Here is a 19,715-nt window from a genome sequence, read left to right as displayed (position 1 = left end):
ATTCTTATTGCCAATTATCAAATTTGTACTGTTAAATAACAAAAACATTGTCAAAACAAATATAACTTTGTATGATTTATTATTTTTATTAATTTGATATACTTATGTTACATTTGTGCATATACATTTAATAAGAGTTATTAATTGCTGAAGTTGTGATTGAATCAATTTAAAACTGATATAAGATTTAAATACTAAAACAAATTGATTAAAATAAGTGTTCAAAAAATATATTTAGGCAAAAAGTAGGTTGAGATAAAATTGTATACTTTGGATCCAAATTGAATCTTTCAATGCATGAAGACAATATAATGAATGGTATATAAAAAGAATTTAGTAACAAAATGGATTTGATCCAATTTTAAAGAATTTAAGATTTTAAATAAGTATTTAAATGTATAAGTCCTAAATTGATCTTTATATTAAATACACATTAATTTTTATAAATAATACTTATCATGACAATTTAATATATACTTAGTAAAAAAATACACCAGTAAATTGGTTTAATAGCTTCAGAAAATTCTTAACTGTTGCCATTATTAGTATTCTTGCTGAATACAAAACTTAATAAAATCAACAATTGTTTAAACATAATAATATTAATCTAACACTGGATTCACTCTGTAATAAATTTTAGAATCCAAATGTTTTTAAAAATCAACATTGAACCCGCTATGTGCACATGTTCCTGTCCTTCACACGGTGATTTATTTCAGATCTGATGGTTTTACAAACATGAAAAAGTTACTACTTTCTGAACAGAGACTTGACAAGAGTGGGTACCATAAACAACACGCGTATTACTTTCTCAATTTGCTGAGCATCTACGAATGCTTTCGCCTTTCAGCGATCCTCGAACATCACCTCCACACCAGCACCTGATTTGGATTCGTGATATGTAAGTCTAATACAACCCACTTGTATTTTATTTCCAACATATACCTGCAAGCTTGGAATCAAGTGTTGCTAGGAGATGGCAAAATTGCTTCCACAGAGACTTCATCTATTCGTGCCAAAATCACACAATCTGTACATATAATGACAACTATACCGACTAGCATTTTGAAGTACTGTGGAACGCGAACTAGATATCCTACAAAGGCCATCCTAACTTGGCCAGCAAAATGATGGAAGGCAAGTATTCCATCCAACTACCTAGAGAAAAATTCATAATGCACTAAACTGTGCCAGAATCCGCAAGAATTTCTGACAAACCAACTGTGAAACCCGTTAGAAATGCGTCCTGTCTAAAAATTTATACAAGCACGTAACGAGGTATGTATCACGTTCGAGAACGCCCACCGTCAAATACTTTCTAATGTGCTGATCAACTTGAGATTGGTCCACCTGCAACATGTTCAGAAACGTCGTCAGAGTCCATGATCACCTGTTCCATTCCTCATTTACACACAAAGAAAAGGATTAATCAGGTGGAACCAACAGTAAAACGAGGTCAAATAGGAAAATTTTCAGGTCCTTCAGCATAAACTGTACACTGTGGTTGAGAGAATTCTATTCACAGCACGAGCGCAACTCAATAATGCTCAGATAAGTCAAGGGAAATAGGCAGAACACAAGGCAACGCGAGAAACCATGCCCACTTGCGGAGCCTGAAAAGGGTAAGAACGAAAATTTAGACTTAGAACACATGTGAACTTTCCTGCTCACGCTATTTTACAGCAAGAGAATATGATCGTCGAGCGGATGAAGTCCTGAAGTGCTCATGAATTGTTCCCCGGACCTTCCGAGCCCTTGGCCGGTCGTCGATTCAAGTACCGAATTACTGCATCTTCCACCCTGCACGCGCACACGTTCCAACGTTTTAGTCCCATGATACTAAAAAATAATGTGGATCACACTGCAGCCTCGAGCACAGGTCTTCGCATCATCGGGGCTAACTAGCACATACCATGGCTGATTGTAAAAATCGGATCTTCGCTCCTTCTCCGCGTTCCGACTATTCTGCCCAACGACCATTTTAAGGTCCCGGCTTTGAGAGGCAATCAAACCGTTGATAAAATCCACCGGAGAATTACTGAACCCAAGAAAGTAAGCTCGACGCCGGCGATGCTCGTTAATCTTCCGTATAGTGTTTGCTATCATGTCGTCATATAGATCAATATCCCTGTGCTTCTCAATGTTGGTCAGAAACTGATTCATTTCTTTAAGCAGAGGCGCCGGTATGTTAACGTTCACATCATAACACGCGTTACCCGCTGGCATACTCCCTGACACCTTGATTCTGTGGTACAACTGTATGGGTTGTGGTGGATTCATGTGCTGGTGTAGTCTTGCAGATATCGACGCAAATTTTATCTTCTCATCATCAAAGACTTTTTGTAATGCATCGTCGCAGTTGATCATGGTCGGATCCACTGGATTCTGGAGTTTCTTAGTCTTGATATATTGCCACACAGCAGCTATAACATGTGGCCGCGTATCCACCTCGACGCCAAGTACTTGAGCTAGAGCAGGTGACAACTTAAACCTTTCCGGGGTATGATCCATTTCCAACCATATGTTAACATCACAGTCGACATTTCCCCGCCTCTTAATCTCAAAACCCTCAACATGATTGGAAGCCCTAGCACTATCCCATACAATCATATTGTTTTCCGGGTAATGCACCGGGTCCAATTGAATAGTTATCCTCTTGAAAAACGACGAGAATTTCGGCAACGAAGAGTTCGCCGGTTTCGAGCCATTCCCATTAGCCTCCACATCATCGCCCTCCAGAACACGCCCCATAATCCTCAGCGTCCATGACGGCGGCTCCACATAATGCTGCTGAAATGAAGAATTAGGGTTCGGAGTCTGATTAGCATACGTATTGAAAACATACATTCTCAAAACGCGCTCCACAGGGGGCGGCGATCGCACAACCTCCTGAATGTCAAGCTTTTTCCTAGCCAGCGCCGCGTCCACGCGCGCCTCAAACTCCACGAGCTGGGTGTAAATAGCAGATTCGGGCAACAGAGCAGCGACCTTATCAGGAATCTGCTTGTCCGCCACTTTCTGCTTCTTCCGCCTCGCGGCGGGGGACACATCCGCTACCTTAAACGCAGACGACGTGTTCCCACCCGCATTGTTCGCTCCCATGGGCCTCCCCCTGCCCCGCTTCGCATTCGACCCACCTCCACTACCCGTCGGAGGCGTCCCCACACCCCCTCCTCCTCCTCCTCCGCCTCCTCCGCCTCCTCCACCCCCATTCCCACCCCCTCCCGAGGGCGCTCCCATCTGTCTAACCTGCTGACCCAAAGACACAGCCCCGCCACTCGACGATGCTCCGCCCTGCATCAATTCCTCACCTCCACCTCCACCTCCACCCCCACACTCTCAATCAATCAAACCCACAAAAGTCTCCTATTATGCCCTTCCCGCAAAGCACCGTATTCCACTAACCCTAACAACGCAACACCAATCGAACAAACTCTAGGACGACGCTATCGACAATTGTTCGAACTGGGTAGAAATGAGACCCGAAAAACGGTCGACAATGGTGGCAAGCAGCTGCAGTTGCAGCGATGGAGTGAAGAAAGGCTGAATTGGAACACACACTCCCGCCCTTTCGACGCGGACCCAACAACAGCACGAGTCCCGGAAGAGCATCAGGCACCAGGACTTCATTCCCTCCCTCCTCTTCCGACCGGGTCCTTCGTAGAAGCTTCCCCAGGGGCATGAAAGGGGGCCCTGTCGCCGTCCCCCTCTTCGCCACTTACCAATTGCAGTTCATCCGCTCGTCGCGGCTTTGGGTCCCTTCAGTGCCCCGATGGCCGTTTCCGGTGTCTCTTATTCGATGTTGGAACGTACTAGAACGTGTTCTAGTGTTCTAGAACGTGCGCAATATAAAGAACAGTGTGTGTGTGTGTTTGTGTGATGGTTTTAGTCTTTTAATTTGGTCTTTGGGTGGGAAAATCAGTATAAGACTGAGGTGGGGTGATTCTTGGTGTATCATTAGAGGAAAGAATTGAAACTAATAATGAAATTTAATAAGATTGGGTAGCATTTAAAAGGCGTGTTTTTTGTTGGATTTTTTTTTATTATTTACTTATTTATTTATTATCGTGCTTCAATTTCTGCTGTTGTTGATTGCTTTTGAACTTTTTTGATTAGTTGCGCAATATTTGCTAGCGGTAGTTTCATATTTGATGAACGATACGGTTTTTAAAAGATGGGTGATTGAAACTAAGTTGGAAATACTATTTGATATGTATGTGTGTGTATGTATGCGTGTATTAATGTTTTTGTGTGAATATTTGTTTAATTGGAAAGTCTAGTGATTTTAAAGTTTAGTTTTGTGATAGTTGATTATTTAATAAACACTTTGATTTTATTTGCACAAACCCGCAGCTTTTAAAGAATGATTTGAAAAATTCCAGAGGCATGATATAACTTCATGATGGCAATTATAGTATATGAATTTACTACCGGGAAGAACTTATTTAAAAAAAGATTCTGTTAACACCTTATAAAGCTATCAATATGTTTTTCCAGCATATATACTTTTTTCTTTTTTTGAAATACTTACCAGTATGTATAGGATTATAATATTAATCAATTTCCTGGGTTCCAGAAAATTTGTTGTTTATTTTTTTACTTATTTAAACAAAATCCAAGCATAATACTACTTGTAGGATTTTAGTGGACTTACTTGTGAATATATTATTCTATAAATATAATAATTCCTATGGCTTTTAGTTTTAATTTCAAAAATTACTTACATAATCCATACGCATGGAACCTAAAGCACAAAATAAAGAAAAAACAGAAAACACGGGTTATATAAATTTGATTGTAAAGAACTATTACGTAATTTTCAAAACCTTTGTAGTGTGGATCTGACCACATCATCATCCACTTGACCAAAATAACCAGCAACAACTTGACATTCTTATCAACATGAAAATATATATACGTGTATATATATATATATATATATATATATATACACACACACATGAAACAACAGGGGTCTAAAATCACTAAGCAATAATTCTTCAGATAGGACAACTATTTAGCAGCTGAGATTCGTTCCGCCGACTGCTAAATCACGCGCACATCTCTCAGTACAAAGTCATAAAAACTATTTATAATGCCTTTAAATGTAAAACATGTGTATTTGTGCCGGAATGCAGCTAACCAGCCACGCAGGTCGAACGCATCACTGTCGGTCATCGTGGATCAGGTCAGCGACGCCGCGCAGGCTGCACACCACCACCAGTCAACGCCGAATCTACAGAACGAGATCAATAACTGCACTGCAACTTCACAGCGCAGCTTCGTCGACGACGAGACTGATTCACCGAACAACGGTCGACTCAACCGTCTCAGACAAGTCGACGATGTGGCGCTCATGCTCGAACTGTCTGAGACGCTGCTGTTACTGGACCTACTCTTTCCGATCCCCTTAAGAACCATTCGCCGCGTTGGAGTGCGATAACCTCGGCTTGAAGTTTGAATGATCGGATGAAGTTTAATGAAAATCTCGACAAGAAACTTACAAAGCAGTGCTGCTGCACATAACGTGATCAGTCTTTTAGGTGTAGCGCGACCTACGCCCTTCACTGTCGTGCTACACTGATCATTTCTCACCGCAGCTTGTTTTTTTGAAATTTATCTTTCTCTTGTTCAAATTACATTGATGGAGGCAGCCGTGACAGTCCGTGTTCAATACATATGACTGCTCGCTATGTTTTGGTGATGCGTGGACTGCTCTTCGTCAAAATTCTGCAACTCCTGTGAAAGTGGATTAAAATGCGCATTTCTCCTGGAAGTCTGATGCGTTAATCCAGTATTTTTTCTCGTGAAAGTTCTATCCTCCTGCTGAATCTCAAGGTATTGAGCCTCAGAAGCTAACCCTCGTGATAGCCGAACTAAGATTGTTGCTGTGAATGACAGGAGAACAGCCACCCCCGGAACTAACGATGGTACAGTCTGAAATATGGTGATCTAAGTGTTTGTAGAAACGCCGAATGATCTCTGGCAGATTCGCAACCTCCAAGTATCTTTTGCAAGTGGCACCTACTCTAGAACAAATTCCTCCTGTACCCTGCCCATGAATTCAACGAAAATCAAACTTTCGGATTCTACGTTGCTAAGATCATCTTCAAAGAAAGCTAACCAACCTGCCATCAACTGAGATCGTGACATCCCTCTCCAATTGAAGCTGTCTCGCAGTTCACCTTCTGCATTGTTAACATTCGATCGTTCTTCCAACTATCATGGAATTAAATTCTGTCTAAAGGATATGCAAGCATTGGCGACTTGAATTGGAAGGTGCGAGAGAATAAAAGCGTGATGACACTGGCTCCACGCTCCATTCCGGGAGTCCCCATTGATTAGATGTAGGGACGCTCCTTGTAGAGGCTTTTCTATATGCGACTCAAATTCTTCACGGTATGTTTTCCAAATTCTCGACCAAGTCTAGCCACACAAATTTGCGATGAATCGTGGTGCTAGGCATTGGAGTCATGCGCTGCCTTTGGAATCTCTTTGTGGACATCTTGGAAGCAGGCATTCCTAAACATTACAGAGTGGGACATAATCGTAGGGCACTCCATGCAAATATTGAACACATTGGTAAACCTAATTCAGTGCCCATCCTGTCATTTGCAGAAATGAAGAGATCGAATGACTGGGGGCAGCTGGTTACTTGATGAGTTTGGCTGTGAAACGTCTTCTTTAAATTCAACGTCTGCGAATGCTCATGTACATGCTCGAATATCATTTCTTGAAAGGGTAGAATGAAATGGCGAATGTTTCTGGATGATACGACGAAATTCCCTCATATTTAGCGAAACATGTTTTTTAAAGTTCAATATTCAGGAAAGAAATATGAGCATGCTGTTCAATCCACATGGTGTGAACTCACTTGTTACTACACTACATATTACGTCCTCTAATGAAACAATTGTGTGTATCTAAGAATCATGATGGTTGAGAATACACAAATATTCCAACTTCAACTCGTAACTCCCTCTGCGCTATCTTGTCGCTATCTCTCACAACGTGAGTGATGCTTGAGGGTATTGCGGAGGTTTGAATATGCCTGCTTGTTGCAGAGCAGATCAAGCAAAGGCCATCCAAAATGCTACCAATGAAGTTTTCCGCTTGTCAATGCCTTCAGGGGCTACAAGAGTGCAAATACCAATACCTCTCTACTTTACCTACTTAGCTCGTTTGAAGCTTCTCCCCACACCCATTGTGGCTCTCAATCTGAATATAATCGGTTCCGTTTCTTCACATCTACACGTTTGTATGCACTTTTGAGATATAAAGAAATTATGCGTCTTATGATATCATGTCAAGTCTGTGATAACAGCTATTGTGTAAGACATTGCTAGAAACAAGTCACAGCACCATAGTACAACCTGCTTGCAAAAGAACACAGTAGGAATACAAGGGTAGGCATGGACTCACCAGAGCCGTCATCGCCAACTCCTTTGCCTTGGATTGCTGTAGTGATAATGTCATGTTTCTCTAAATACGACGCTGTGTATTACAGGAGCATAGGAGTTACACAACCAATCTGCTGAATCACTTGCGCAATTCATATGCTGAAATCTGAAATTGCAATGTGGATGGCAATTTCTTTTTTCATACGTAAGGTGGGTTGTACCGAACACACCAGAGGATTGGCTCTCACAGTGCATATTGTCGGGATATTAGTGGCCAAAATTCAATCAATGGTGAGATTCATAGTCTCAAATGCGCCACTCGAAAACTTGTTGATACGATGTCTCGGACTCAGCTCGATAAAGCCAACTGATACGCTGTCGCCGCAAAATTCTAATATGACCCGGATATTGGTCTGAATACAATATGAACCTACTCCTCCAAGTACATGTCTACAACTAAAAGCTCAAACCAACGCGATTGCCTCATTTCCACGCATGATGTCCATTCTGCACACAACATGCGAAGACTTAACGACAGACAAGGCTACAGGTTTGAATTATCGTAACTTGCATCTGTGCATGCCGATTTGATTGTCGAACCCATGCAGCACGGAATTTGCGAAACAAATTACCTGGCTAAAAAACAGGTTGCCGTTTCCTAAGGCATTAGGATGGTGGTTAGCCGGACGTGGCGGCCAATCTGAAGCATTAGTGATGCCATGAGCCTGCTCAGATTGCACACGGGTTAAATTAGTCTCTGAGTCTCCTTCAGTGCCGACTGCCGCAGCACTAGCTGAGGTAACAAAGCCCATGCTGGCTTCAACCTTGCCTTTCTTTTCCTCCTCAATATAATGAGCCGCATTCGGTTGTTCGAGAGACATATCGTGCATGGTCAATCCTCGGCTGACCCCCATCCCAACTTGCCGCAGTCCTTCTAAATTACTATGTTGTTGCGATGCTGAAAAATAGCCTGGAATGAGATTTGCTTCACCTTCGCTTCCTAGCTCCCTACAAATAGAACCAAATTCAGCATAGCATAAGCCAACTGGCGATATACGTTGGAAGGTATCCGATTAATCACAGTTTACGAAAGAGGACCTGATATGGGCAATCACCTGCTAAGTGATGCAGGCACAAGTGATGTAGGTGGATTGGTTTGCTGTTCCATGAAATCTTGAGGTGTAGGAGCTGACCGCTCGGTTTGCATAGTCCAGTGCAAGAATGACGGCTGAGTCGGTGCCATCCCTGCCTGGTGTTGCTGGGCTTGCTGCTGTCTCAGTGCCATCATCTGCATGGCAACCAAAACCCTGGGTTATCCATTCGAGCAGTACTATGAACTTATACGTGCATGCTTAAATGAAGACCAGGTTTGCGAAAGTCAAGGCTGATTCCCAAGTTGAATACTAGCACAGAGTTCATAGTGAACAGTTTCCACGTCTACGATGTAGAAAAGGGTTGAGAAGTCACAAATTCGTTGCCATCATTCTTATTGTTCTAACAGCTAACTGAAATTAGATTGGGTTAAGTATTGTAAAATTGGAAAGTTGCAACTAAAGATTAAAATCTATGACTGTGCTCACTTTGAAGATATGAATACCTGCAAACTGTTCCCAAGAAATTCATGTTGCCGTCGCTGCATTACACTTGCAGTCTGGTAAGCACTACTCACATAATTCTACACATTACATCAAGCGAGATATATCATATCAAAACTGGATACATGTTGAAATTCTGTTTCAGAAATAAAACCTACTTATAAGAAGACTATTTAACTAAAGCACAAACAGAAACAGATATACGTTCGCCTACCTTTCTTGCTCGCACTCGCTCAAGTGCCTGCTCTAATTCGGTTTCCATGTTAGCAAGCTGCTGAACGGATGAAACCCTTCGCAAAAGCTGCTCATCCGCCAAATACAACCTGAGAATAAAACAACAACCTTACTGGTCAAGTCATCTCTCCGTCATGAATAAACTATCAAAACAAGCCAGTCAAGAAAATCTAAAATCAGATTCCTTAAAACTTGAATGTATGAGAAAAGTATAAACTAATGATGCACCTTGCTTGTTGTTGCACCAATTCCTTCTCTAGTTGTGATTTCTTTAACTCCTGCTGCAAAATCTTTGATACCAGAAATATGAAAAACTAGACGATAAATTTTTCCTCCTACGTCATTAATCAAAATTTTGAGTTGCAGTTACTAATTTTCAAGGAGAGTTTAAACCATTGGTGAGTCGTTACCCTAAGCCTGATATCATAAGAGAATATATTCTAGATGCACAGTCTATTACAACCGACAAGGACACTCAAGGCTCTCATCACAATGACATGTTGCATGAAAGAAATTATAAAAGATGAGGACGAGAAATACCTCCAACTCGTAAGTTGTTTTACTGATGAAAATATTCACACAATGCAGGAGAAAACACCCACAAACCCTAACACAAATGAGTATCATAACGTTTACGAAGTCCCACATTTGCATCTTGATGTAGCAGTTACAGGGTTAATGAATAGAATTTCATATGTTCTCCCTGAATGCAGAGACCCTACAAAATTAAATATCATTCTCAACAAATTGAAGTCGTCAACAATTTTCACCTCACAGATAAGAGCTGGTGACTCGCTACAAGATCCTGCTCCACAGCGAGCTTTTTCAATGCCTTGTGCAGGTGCTGCGTTCACGCAAACCATAACGCCATTTAGCCAAGTCCAATTCTCTTTCTTTTTCTTTTCTGATATCGCTGCTTTTACGATACCTATCTGTTGTAATTTGTGGGTGAGCCCAATGTTGTGCTTTAATGGTATGAGCAACGAGAAGTATGCAAGGGTTTGACCAAAAACACTTAAACTCACCTCCAAGTTTTCAACCTTCCTGAAAAAGATAGTTCCGACAGATAACACAAGTCGCTAATCAGAACACCGAAAGTTACAAGTGGAATCATGATCCGAAGAATAAAACTATTCACCAGAGGTTACTGAAACACGCTCAGAAACGATCTAAAAGTAGCAGGAAGCCCAGAACAACTGGGACACTGATAGTAGCAATCTTGAAACAAATGCGGGGAGAAATAGATACACACTTGTTATATTTGCTGCGATCATGATGCATTTGATTATTCGAGAAGCGTGTCATCATATCCTCAAAACTGCAGCAACACACAAGCGTATTGTTGATCCACTATGCACTGAATTTATTACACGCAATCAAAAGAGGATATAGGACGGCAAACGATGAGGCCAGAAAGATTGAAAGGTCGGAATAAGCCCCTAAACATGTACGTACCTTTTGTTCCGCTCGTGCATGGACAGATTGGCAAATCTACCAATTACTTCTTCTATACTGCGTCACAAAGCAGATTGTCCAAGTCAGAGCAGATGTCACACAAAACTAGCGAAGTTCCGCCTGCTAACCTCTACATCAGAGTGGAGTCCTTTATGGCATGTAATTAAACTCATTAAAACGTCGCCTTCCGATCTAAATCACCAACCAAAACATCCACTCTAGGTCTTTCAGAAGGAATTCTCCTTTTCCCCTCATCAATCATGAGGTGAAACGCCTTACATCCTTGCACAATTAAGAAGCGAGTTGAGCAATAATTCGCGAAAGGGCACCCCTCAACATTCCTGTCCTAATTAGCTAAAGAAATGAACTGGTTGGTGCAGCTCCGATTGCATTGGAGGATGCATCAAACGGCATAGCAAGACAATCTCCGCTCAGAACAATCTCGATGTCCAGGTTGTAATGTACAGAACAATTTAAACAGTGTCTCTTAGTTTCAGAGGCACTAATGCTATATCGCAAAAGTTTATATGATACTATAGCAGGCCGTGTGTAGGAACATCACACTACCTGCAATTGCAATACTGCGTGAGCTTGCCGGAGGGCGAGAACATGACGAGCGCCAAGTCAATATCGCACAGCACTGATAATTCATATGCCTTCTTCATGAGCCCGTTGCGTCTCTTGGAGTACGTTACCTGTCTGTTGGTCGGATTTTCGATCTTTTTTATCTCCAATTTAACCCTCCCCATCTCTGCCGCTGCCGTAATCCCGTCTTAGACTGCACTGCCGGACGAACCCAGCCACCTTCCAACTCCGAGTCTCTTTCTCCTTTCTTTCTCCTGTAACCACCCAAGCATGAGACGACCGCTGTCTAAATTCCGGGCATAATCCGCGAATAAATGCATACACGTATGCCTGGTTCTTCCTCTACACATATGCGTAAACAGAGTTGTCATGAGTTCCGGCAGTGTCCACCTCCATGTATCTCATGCTCAAGCAATCAACCCCCCCCCACATTACTCTCGCTATGTCGAAGGCCGCACCGTCTTCCACTTGCACCATCTGACGCAAGCACTCAGCGACCACAACAACGACGTGGCGTAATGTAATGGAAACTGAAACGGTTACTACTGCCCAGTTTTCGTCAACCAATTCCGAACAAGCCAGCGCGTCGGCAAAGAAAAACCCTCAATCTCGACATCAGGAAGTGGGGGAGGAATCCCTTGACGTAGAAGGGCCTTCCCAAGGTGATCTTTAACCATGGGTTAGCCAAGAAGGGAGAAGTAGCCCACTGGTGGACCCTTGCAACAAGTGGGTCCCGCGGAAGAATGCGGACACTGCTGTTCATGCGGATAAAGTTGAGCCCCACTTCTTCCTCATCACCCTGCAGATCCAGCCCCATGAGCCAAACCTCCCCCAAGTTCATCCACAATGACAGTTTCTTTGCCCCTGTCGGAACTCTTCGAAGAATCCCAGTTGTTCGATAGCCTGTTGTCAAAGCTCCCTGAATTTCTTCGTGCCCACTTGCAGCAACCTCAGCCAACAGAATACTGTGCATGTACATAATCATGCAATCACAATGGAGTATGGTTGCTACTAGCCACTTAGGAGCAATACTAAGTGTTAAGACTTACGAACAGAATGGGGGTGAACCATCACTATTTTTATCAAGCCAGGCAGCTTTGTTATTTTACCATATTTGGCTTTGAAATACCTAGATTTCACTTGTAACAAGCGGCTCCTACTAAAAACGGAACTCTCATTCGGGTCTACGAGTTTCAATCGAGGCCTATACCACAGAGACTGAGCTTCGTTGACTCCTAAATTGTTGACACGATGCATCACAGGAAGTCCACGTATCCACTCGTCACCCCATGCTTTCCACTGACATGCTGGAAGATTGTGGCAGGCATATGGGCTTCTCCGGATTGTTCACGTCAGATTGATCGCTGTGCTAGAACTTTCGCACACACGACATAACGGTTCTGATTCTCCATGTAGGTAAAGGCGTTGTTCAGCGTTGAAATGGAATAGCTAAACACAACCATCCCTAAAAGTGAAGCGAAATCCAACCTTGTGCGGTTCCTGAATCATGACTTTGTTCGTTAATTTAGTAAAAATAAATCACGTATTGCGGAGTCATCTAAATTGAGAGTTGATGCAGAGAACGAAAGCCATGAAGTCTAACGTACCAACAGTTACTGGCATTAACTAAGGAACGGGTGGATCAGATCAGCAGCGCTGTCTAATTTCGATGACCTCATTCTGTACTAGGTGCGGAGTTCATCACTAAGCGCCTGCGAAATGAGCTTCATGCAGGAGCGCTGGAGGAAGAATACAAACCCAACTGAGAGTCCAAGGGAGAAGTACTCCGTCAGCTTGATGCATTAATCAGCAAAACTTTGTCCTGCCGCAATATCTGCGGCTGGACTCCAACTCCAAGGAGGCGACACCTTTCACGGATCCTCGGGGGCTAAAGCCTACCACGCTTTTCTTTGAATTATCTATTTCGGTACACACGTACTACAGTTCAGTGAAAACCGGACAGGCGCAAGCAAATGAATAAAAGTCGCTCACCAGACCTGTGGATATATTTTTAAAACGAAACCAAATAGCGCAACATGAGTGACTATACTGAAAATCATACATATTTTGACATCGTCGACTGCTTCTAAAGGGTTTAGCGCGCAAAAGAAGAAGTGGGCGCCAGAGACCAACACCCCCACCAATGCCGTGGTCGGAGGAAGACTCGAAGTGTAGCTAAACTCTAGAAGATTGCAAATAGCTAGAAGGCAAGTTTCGCCTGCGCATTCTGACAAAGTTGGAAGAGGAATTCGTGTGATCGGAGTGAATCGGATACGAAAAGTTTCAAGTCAAGTGGCATGCTATTAATGCGAGTTCATTAATCTCACCCCGAATTTAAAATGCCTCCCATTGTCGCTCTTATCGTGGCTCGCGCTTCGAAGGGTCTGATCCATGGTGGACCCAAACGATCTTTTCGGCGTCAAGTTAGGAAGCATCTTGTTGAGTGTTGGACTAACCTGATGCACGAGCGCTTTAATGTGCCAGAGACCGATTTTTCGATATTCGATGCTGAAGATGGGATTGACTTCGCTAATTCATGTCGTTCATTGCTCCATGAATTAGCGAAATCAATCCTGCATCTTCTGAAGTTCTAGCGCTGACTATACAACCAGTAGATATCGAACTGGTAATGTTAAATCGCAACGAAGGAGGGGCTACAGTGACAGTCGAAGGCGTTGGAAGGAGAAACGTAATTTTCGAGCTTGTTTAAATTCGATCCAATCTAACGCCCACGTCACAACTCTCAACAAATGTCAAGCTCCTAGTTTTTAAAGAAATATTTGTAATTTTTTAATGATAATCATCGCGGCTCATTATGAAAAAGTGGGTTACTTCGTGAGACTGCTCCCTCCTTCCTGGATTCAATGTGGAGCATTCGATCGACCTCGGCTATTCCCTCATCATTTCGCTTTGTCATGGGACCCAGAGACGCAGATGCATGGCAGCGGAGTTGGGGAGCGCTGCACGGCTCATCGATGGCATCGATGCGCTGCCAGCTACTGGGCCCCGCGGCGTGGCCAGCCGCACAGGGGAGCTGCGGGTCGGCGTGGCCCCTATTGGAGGCGACGTGCACGAGAATGTGGGCAGCCGGATGAGAATTCGCGATTCACAGGATCTAGTCTGGGCACCTATCAGCTCCAGTTGACCTCCTCCGCCTCGGACGAACCCCATTCGGCAAAGCTTGACAAAATCTCTCGTGTCATTGGAATACCTGATATCCCACGCGTAATGGATCCACCGATCCGCCATCGCCTCGAGCCTCGACAAAGTTGTGGCTCCTTTACCTTTTTCCTTTTCTTCCCCTCTCTCTTTATTCTCTGTCTGCTTTTTCTCAAATGTAAATTATTAGTCCTAACCTTATTGTTTCATTCCGAAGTACCATCGGATTCTCCACACTGAGCTGTCAGTTTCTGAGTACTTTCCAATTATCAATCTAGTACCCTTGCTTGGTCCTTAGATCAATTCAATCATCCCCATGGAGACGAAAACTGCTGTCACAGACAAATAACAATGAGAAACTAACGGAAATTCTTGATATATCCCTTCAAAATTTTAGGAAACAAGAAGAAGATGAGAACGGAATGTGGAGGGCATTTAGATTTGTATAAACAGACAAATTAATGATACTATGAAACAAATCAACCGAATGTTGAAAGTGAGGATTTCCTTGGACAGTGCAGACACTTCTAACCCTGGACATCAGCAGAACGTTCAACAGTGGGAAAAAGGCCCTACATTAAGTGTTTCAAGTTCATTAATATTTCAAGAATTGAATCACAATCCACTCTAAACTAACAAGTTCGAAAAATAGTGACCAAGAAGATACTTGGGAAAGTGGTGGGCTGCACCTCTACCCACTGTTACATAATGATATGGAACCTAAATCAACTAAGACTTTGACTACGGTACCAAACAGCTGCCGCTAAAGTCTTCAGTGGCGGGACAAGGTTCGACACACCAGACATCAGTCTTGGCTTCTGGGATTTTTCTCACATCCGGTACGTGACTCTGTCGCTTATAATTTCAAAAGAAGAGCCATTCCTGATGGCAAGTCCGAAATGTCTCATTCTCATTGTTGTCATCGCGTGTCGAAGCTTGTCCTCCTTTTAACCCTACGCTACACTCAACACGATTTGGTATGGATCGATGTGACTTTAAGGGGACGGCGGAAGACCTGTCGATCGGAGGGCCAAGAGTCAAAACAGATATTAGTGATTACTGTCCGAACAGCACTCTCACTGATCACCTTCCATCACTGGACCCAAGTTTTCAATAATCGTTGATGTCCACATGCTTTTTGTTAACCAGCAAAATCAATACAGCTTCAACTCGCTTATTCAAGAGCACGGGTTCATCTTCATGCTCACTGAACACCCCCCTTTGAATACTTGCCAATCCCATTTCAAATTTCTCCACACTGATGCTATTCCAAATATTATTTCCATGCATCGGCACTCTGTACACGAGAAAGAAAGGTCTTCAGGATTGACTTGAAACATGCCATAGACAAAAAAAGACAAAAGAAATCGAACTCGATGAGTTTGGATAAGCTCCAAATGTCACGTTGATAGGGAGTAAGTTTTGTACCTGAGTAAAGTATCCTGTTGGATACTGGGAATTTGTGTATGCTTGAGCATGGTGGTGTGCCTGGTGCCAATTAGAATTGGTGGCGCTTCCATGCTCAGACTGATTTGTAAAAGTATCTGCAGCTGCTTCTGCAGCAGCTCTACCAGGTGAAGAGGCAAATCCCATACTCGCTTCAAGTTTGGCTTTCTTGTGATCGTCATACTGAGCAGAAGACTGATCCATAGCCATGTCATGTATGCTCAAACCTCGATTACCACCCAAAATATTGATATGTCCCAGTGATTGTAAACTTGATTGTGACGCAGATCCAAAAAAACCAGTAGAATTCGCTTCACCACTGCTAGGCACCTCCCGGCTGAAAAAGAAGACGGGGAACAAGAGGTTAGCATAGACATAAGTACACATATGTGTGTATATATATATATATATATATATATATATATTCGCGACCGTGAATATAGGAAAACTTAAGGATCAAATAGACCTATGAATCTCAATATAATTTGCTGATCGTCTTATCACCTCGCTAACGGTGTTGGCATGAGTGCAGCAGCAGGATTCGTCTGTTGCTCCATAAAATCTTGAAGAGTAGCCTCTCCACGCTCTTGCACAGGCCATTGCAAGAATGATGATTGTGTCCCTGTCATGCCGGCTTGCTGCTGCTGATGGTGTTGTTGTTGCTGCTGCTGCTGTTGACGCATGGCTATCATCTGTAAATACCAAATATTTAAAGAGGATAATTAATATATGGATCATTTTAGAAAACACATGTTCGTAAAGAAACCTCAAGTCTATAGGGGTTTGAAACTGCTCCCTTAGAGGCAAGCATTGCTGAAGTAGACTGAAGTACTACATAATCGATGCTAGTTTGCAGTTATGAATCTTGGTAATAACCTGTTGATAACTGTTCCCTAAGAATTCGTGTTGTTGTCTCTGCATAACACTAGCAGCCTCATATGCACTGCTCACATAATTCTGTACAGGCCACATCGCTGTTGAGATTCCAACGAATTCAAAAATTGTTCACTATGAAACAAAGATGAAACAAGAGTAACTAAATGCAAGTACCTTCCTAGCTCGCACTCTCTCGAGTGCTTGTTCTAATTCGGTTTCCATGTTGGCTAACTCATGGACGGAGGTAATACTTTGCAGCAGTTGCTCGTCTGCCAGATATAACCTCGCTCGCTGTTGCACAAGCTCCTTCTCCTGTTGTGATTTCTTCAACTCTTCTTGCAACAACTGCTCATTTTGACATAGTGTAAATTCAGTTTACAACTCTTTTACGTTGCTAACCATCACATTCAGGTATAGCTTGTCTAATGACAAACACCACAGGACAAGAAAAAAAACAAAAAAACACTCGTTGAGCTGGACATTCCAAAAATATATATATTTCACACTTGTTTAACATTGTGCTGAATTTCTCAACCAGCACAACCAATATTTCGCGTACCAGAACGAAACACTATTGCCGTGCAAAGTGATTACTCACCCCAACTTCGTAGCTCTTGCTGTTGCAGTCCCAATGCACAACACAATCCAGGGGGGATAGGATGTTAGCATATAAAATACGCAAACAGATTGTCCGTAAAACTCAATTCTCAAGAAGTGAACACACAGAAACTGCGTCAATGCATTTCAGTCCACAAAACCGGTTGTAGATCTGCATAGTAATTCCAAAACACTGGAGACAGAGACAGTTCCAACCTGCCATTCAGCAGAAGTTGATTTGACACAAGGTCTTTCTCTCCCGCAAGCTTTTTCAGTGCTTTGTGAAGATACTGCAGTCGAGGACAGATTGCTTAGTACAAGCGACTTGACATGCATAGCAGTCTATGAATTAGCAAGCTGACTAGTAATACTTCAAAGTTAGAATTCTTTCTAAAACCACGCAAGTAGTTAAAAGATAGAGCTCCACTCACCTCCAAGTTCTCGATCTTTCTGAACGATGCAAATACAGCCGCGCGGGAGATGGTAAGCGGGCACATTCCAACGTAACTATTCGTTAGAACATATCCAACACTGCAAAAATACATGATAAGCACCGAAGTCGGCAAGAGAATATAATACCAATTCAAGGAGATATAATTAGAGGGACTCGAACCTATTGTATTTGTTCCGATCATGAATCATATGGAAATTCGCAAACCGCGTTAGCATGTCCTCAAAACTGCAAAAGTGTAAGGAATTTAATCTCAGATTCCATATTGTGGCTTGCTTTAAGGTAAAGGAATTCCAACGTCAAACTTAACTTTCTCAACGAAGCGATTTTCTTACCTTTTGTTCCGCTCATGCATTGGCAAGTTGGCGAACCGACCAATGACATCTTCGATACTGCATCACAATGAACATGTCTTAATTCTCCAATCTTTATGAAATGCACAAGTCGTCCAGGCTCAACCGTGAGACGATCGTGCTGTCTCATGATCCGGAATAAGCACCAGTAAGTCACTCTGGAATGTATTGTGGATTGGAACATCCAAGGAGTGAACCAAATGCTTTTTTTATTGTTTTCCGACTCATAAACCAAAAAGAGCACCAGCTGAAGAGTAGACTGGAAGGTTCACAGCGTACACTCGGTGATTTTAATTTTCTCATAGATAGACGTTCGTTTGACGGTAGTGGTGAGAGTATTTATGCAAATAACAGATCAAATTTAACAACCTGGAGAGTGACCAGTTCGAACACACAGCACAAGCACCAAAGAAGCTGTAACCACAAACAATCTGGTCCGGACAGGAGCCACTGTAGAACTTAGCAATCTGCAAGGATCTCTTTGACGTCCACAAAGACTGCAATTGACATGAATAAACGCGCATTATCTGTGAAGATCGAGATTCGAACCTGCAATTACTGTACTGAGTGAGTTTGCCTGAAGGTGAGAACATGATCAATGCGATGTCGATGTCGCAAAGAACTGATAACTCATATGCCTTCTTAATGAGACCGTTTCGCCTCTTGGAATACGTTACCTGCCTGTTCGTTGGATTCTCGATCTTCTTAATCTCTAACTTCACTCTTCCCATTTTCGCTACCTGAAGCTACAAGACCCTTGAACCTTTCTCACGAAATCGATTCTCGGAAAATACCGAACACTAAACCTGTCCAAACCCCCCCGCAATTTTTGTCTAAATTACAATGGTCTCAGAGCATTCTCAACGCAGCTATGTACTCTGCACCTTTGCAAAACCAGCAGGCGCACAAGACCTGTCAGCACTAGCAAGCTACACAACACCTAAATTTGCAGCTGCACCTGTGAATGGTCCTTTCATTTTTCTGATAGAAACCTTAAACCTCTAGTGTCACAAAGACACAACGACCGAATCACGAAAGGAGTTAAGGGGCCCACTACTAGGCAGTTTCGGAAGAGAAAACATTGATGCGTAGAAGGATGAGGTAAGAGACGCAAGCAAATATGAAATAGAACATGAGATCTCTGCCGCGAAAAATAAAAACAAGAGGTCAGGTGAAGAAGAAAAGGAGCCAGGGCCAAGGGCTGGCGCGGGGGAGGAGGGAGGGCTCGATGACAGTGGGGCTGCAAATGAGACAAGAACCGCAGCGTCTCGGCTGCGGAGGAGCAGCTTGGAGCTCTCGCGTGTCGCCAATGACGGTGGGGCCCGCTTGTCACCCTGCCCCGCTCCTGCTCGTGCGGGATCGGGCCCCACGGCGCAGGGGGACGGGGAGGGCGTGGGGGTGGTGGGGTTCCCAACGGCGTCGGTATGCTAGCAGAAAGAACCGCAGTGGAGGTGAGTCCAGGCTGGGCTGTAGTATTGCGCGCCAGGGCCACTTCGCTGGCTGCCCTGCGCACGGCCAGGCGTCCCCCGCGCCAAGCTCCGGTTTGACTCCGCATCCCCCCACC

At 43.2% G+C, this 19,715-nt stretch overlaps 3 protein-coding genes across 7 annotated transcripts; all 3 read right to left on the bottom strand.

The window, feature by feature from the left end:
• Nucleotides 1–692: 692 nt before the first annotated feature.
• On the bottom strand, nucleotides 693–3,177 carry LOC112286147 (SWI/SNF complex component SNF12 homolog). 2 transcript variants are annotated; one of them, XR_012217962.2, is made up of 3 exons: nucleotides 1,913–3,177; nucleotides 1,668–1,800; nucleotides 693–1,354 (listed from the first exon to the last, which is right to left on the bottom strand). XR_012217962.2 is itself a non-coding variant. In XM_073535579.2 (2 exons), the coding sequence occupies exons 1-2, from the start codon at nucleotides 3,100–3,102 to the stop codon at nucleotides 1,725–1,727; spliced, it is 1,266 nt and encodes a 421-aa protein (XP_073391680.2). In that variant the 5' UTR covers nucleotides 3,103–3,177; the 3' UTR covers nucleotides 693–1,724. The 2 variants fall into 2 exon arrangements, 1 of the variants encoding a protein (XP_073391680.2); XM_073535579.2 differs by having other exon boundaries at nucleotides 693–1,800.
• Nucleotides 3,178–6,792: 3,615 nt separating this feature from the next.
• Nucleotides 6,793–11,927, bottom strand: LOC112286047 (uncharacterized). Of its 4 annotated transcripts, XM_024527572.2 has the most exons (14): nucleotides 11,660–11,897; nucleotides 11,252–11,523; nucleotides 10,685–10,741; nucleotides 10,482–10,547; nucleotides 10,255–10,273; nucleotides 10,000–10,073; nucleotides 9,770–9,791; nucleotides 9,458–9,519; nucleotides 9,210–9,318; nucleotides 8,998–9,075; nucleotides 8,516–8,688; nucleotides 8,033–8,408; nucleotides 7,423–7,907; nucleotides 6,793–7,248 (listed from the first exon to the last, which is right to left on the bottom strand). In XM_024527572.2, the coding sequence occupies exons 2-13, from the start codon at nucleotides 11,431–11,433 to the stop codon at nucleotides 7,884–7,886; spliced, it is 1,242 nt and encodes a 413-aa protein (XP_024383340.1). In that variant the 5' UTR covers nucleotides 11,434–11,523; nucleotides 11,660–11,897; the 3' UTR covers nucleotides 6,793–7,248; nucleotides 7,423–7,883. The 4 variants fall into 4 exon arrangements, with proteins under 4 accessions (XP_024383340.1, XP_090108494.1, XP_024383341.1 ...); XM_090252368.1 differs by having other exon boundaries at nucleotides 11,252–11,927; XM_024527573.3 differs by having other exon boundaries at nucleotides 9,458–9,510; nucleotides 11,252–11,927.
• Nucleotides 11,928–15,001: 3,074 nt separating this feature from the next.
• On the bottom strand, nucleotides 15,002–19,398 carry LOC112285387 (uncharacterized). Its single transcript, XM_024526167.3, has 11 exons — nucleotides 18,701–19,398; nucleotides 18,134–18,190; nucleotides 17,961–18,026; nucleotides 17,779–17,797; nucleotides 17,564–17,637; nucleotides 17,349–17,367; nucleotides 16,925–17,095; nucleotides 16,751–16,831; nucleotides 16,379–16,566; nucleotides 15,857–16,211; nucleotides 15,002–15,725 (listed from the first exon to the last, which is right to left on the bottom strand). The coding sequence occupies exons 1-11, from the start codon at nucleotides 18,880–18,882 to the stop codon at nucleotides 15,705–15,707; spliced, it is 1,233 nt and encodes a 410-aa protein (XP_024381935.1). The 5' UTR covers nucleotides 18,883–19,398; the 3' UTR covers nucleotides 15,002–15,704.
• Between the last annotated feature and the right edge of the window lie 317 nt (nucleotides 19,399–19,715).

Source organism: Physcomitrium patens, chromosome 8, assembly GCF_059467195.1.
Source record: "Physcomitrium patens ecotype Gransden chromosome 8, ASM5946719v1, whole genome shotgun sequence".
Taxonomy (NCBI): Eukaryota; Viridiplantae; Streptophyta; class Bryopsida; order Funariales; family Funariaceae; genus Physcomitrium; species Physcomitrium patens.
Note: the sequence above shows the minus strand (reverse complement) of the source record. Positions and strands in the feature narration are given on the sequence as shown.

Bases quoted from the DNA above. Each gene is read 5' to 3' on its own strand.
- LOC112286047 (XM_090252368.1), bottom strand. From the start codon at position 11,433: ATGGGGAGGGTTAAATTGGAGATAAAAAAGATCGAAAATCCGACCAAC. The intron at 10,548-10,684 runs GTACGTACATGT...GTGTTGCTGCAG, and splicing joins ATGCACGAGCGGAACAAAAG to TTTTGAGGATATGATGACAC. The intron at 7,908-8,032 runs GTAATTTGTTTC...TGTTGTGTGCAG, and splicing joins GCAACCTGTTTTTTAGCCAG to AATGGACATCATGCGTGGAA.
- LOC112285387 (XM_024526167.3), bottom strand. From the start codon at position 18,882: ATGGGAAGAGTGAAGTTAGAGATTAAGAAGATCGAGAATCCAACGAAC. The intron at 18,191-18,700 runs GTTCGAATCTCG...ATTGTGATGCAG, and splicing joins ACTCAGTACAGTAATTGCAG to TATCGAAGATGTCATTGGTC. The intron at 16,832-16,924 runs GTACTTGCATTT...TGGCCTGTACAG, and splicing joins AGAGAGTGCGAGCTAGGAAG to AATTATGTGAGCAGTGCATA.
- LOC112286147 (XM_073535579.2), bottom strand. From the start codon at position 3,102: ATGGGAGCGAACAATGCGGGTGGGAACACGTCGTCTGCGTTTAAGGTA. The intron at 1,801-1,912 runs GTATGTGCTAGT...GTGCGCGTGCAG, and splicing joins GATTTTTACAATCAGCCATG to GGTGGAAGATGCAGTAATTC.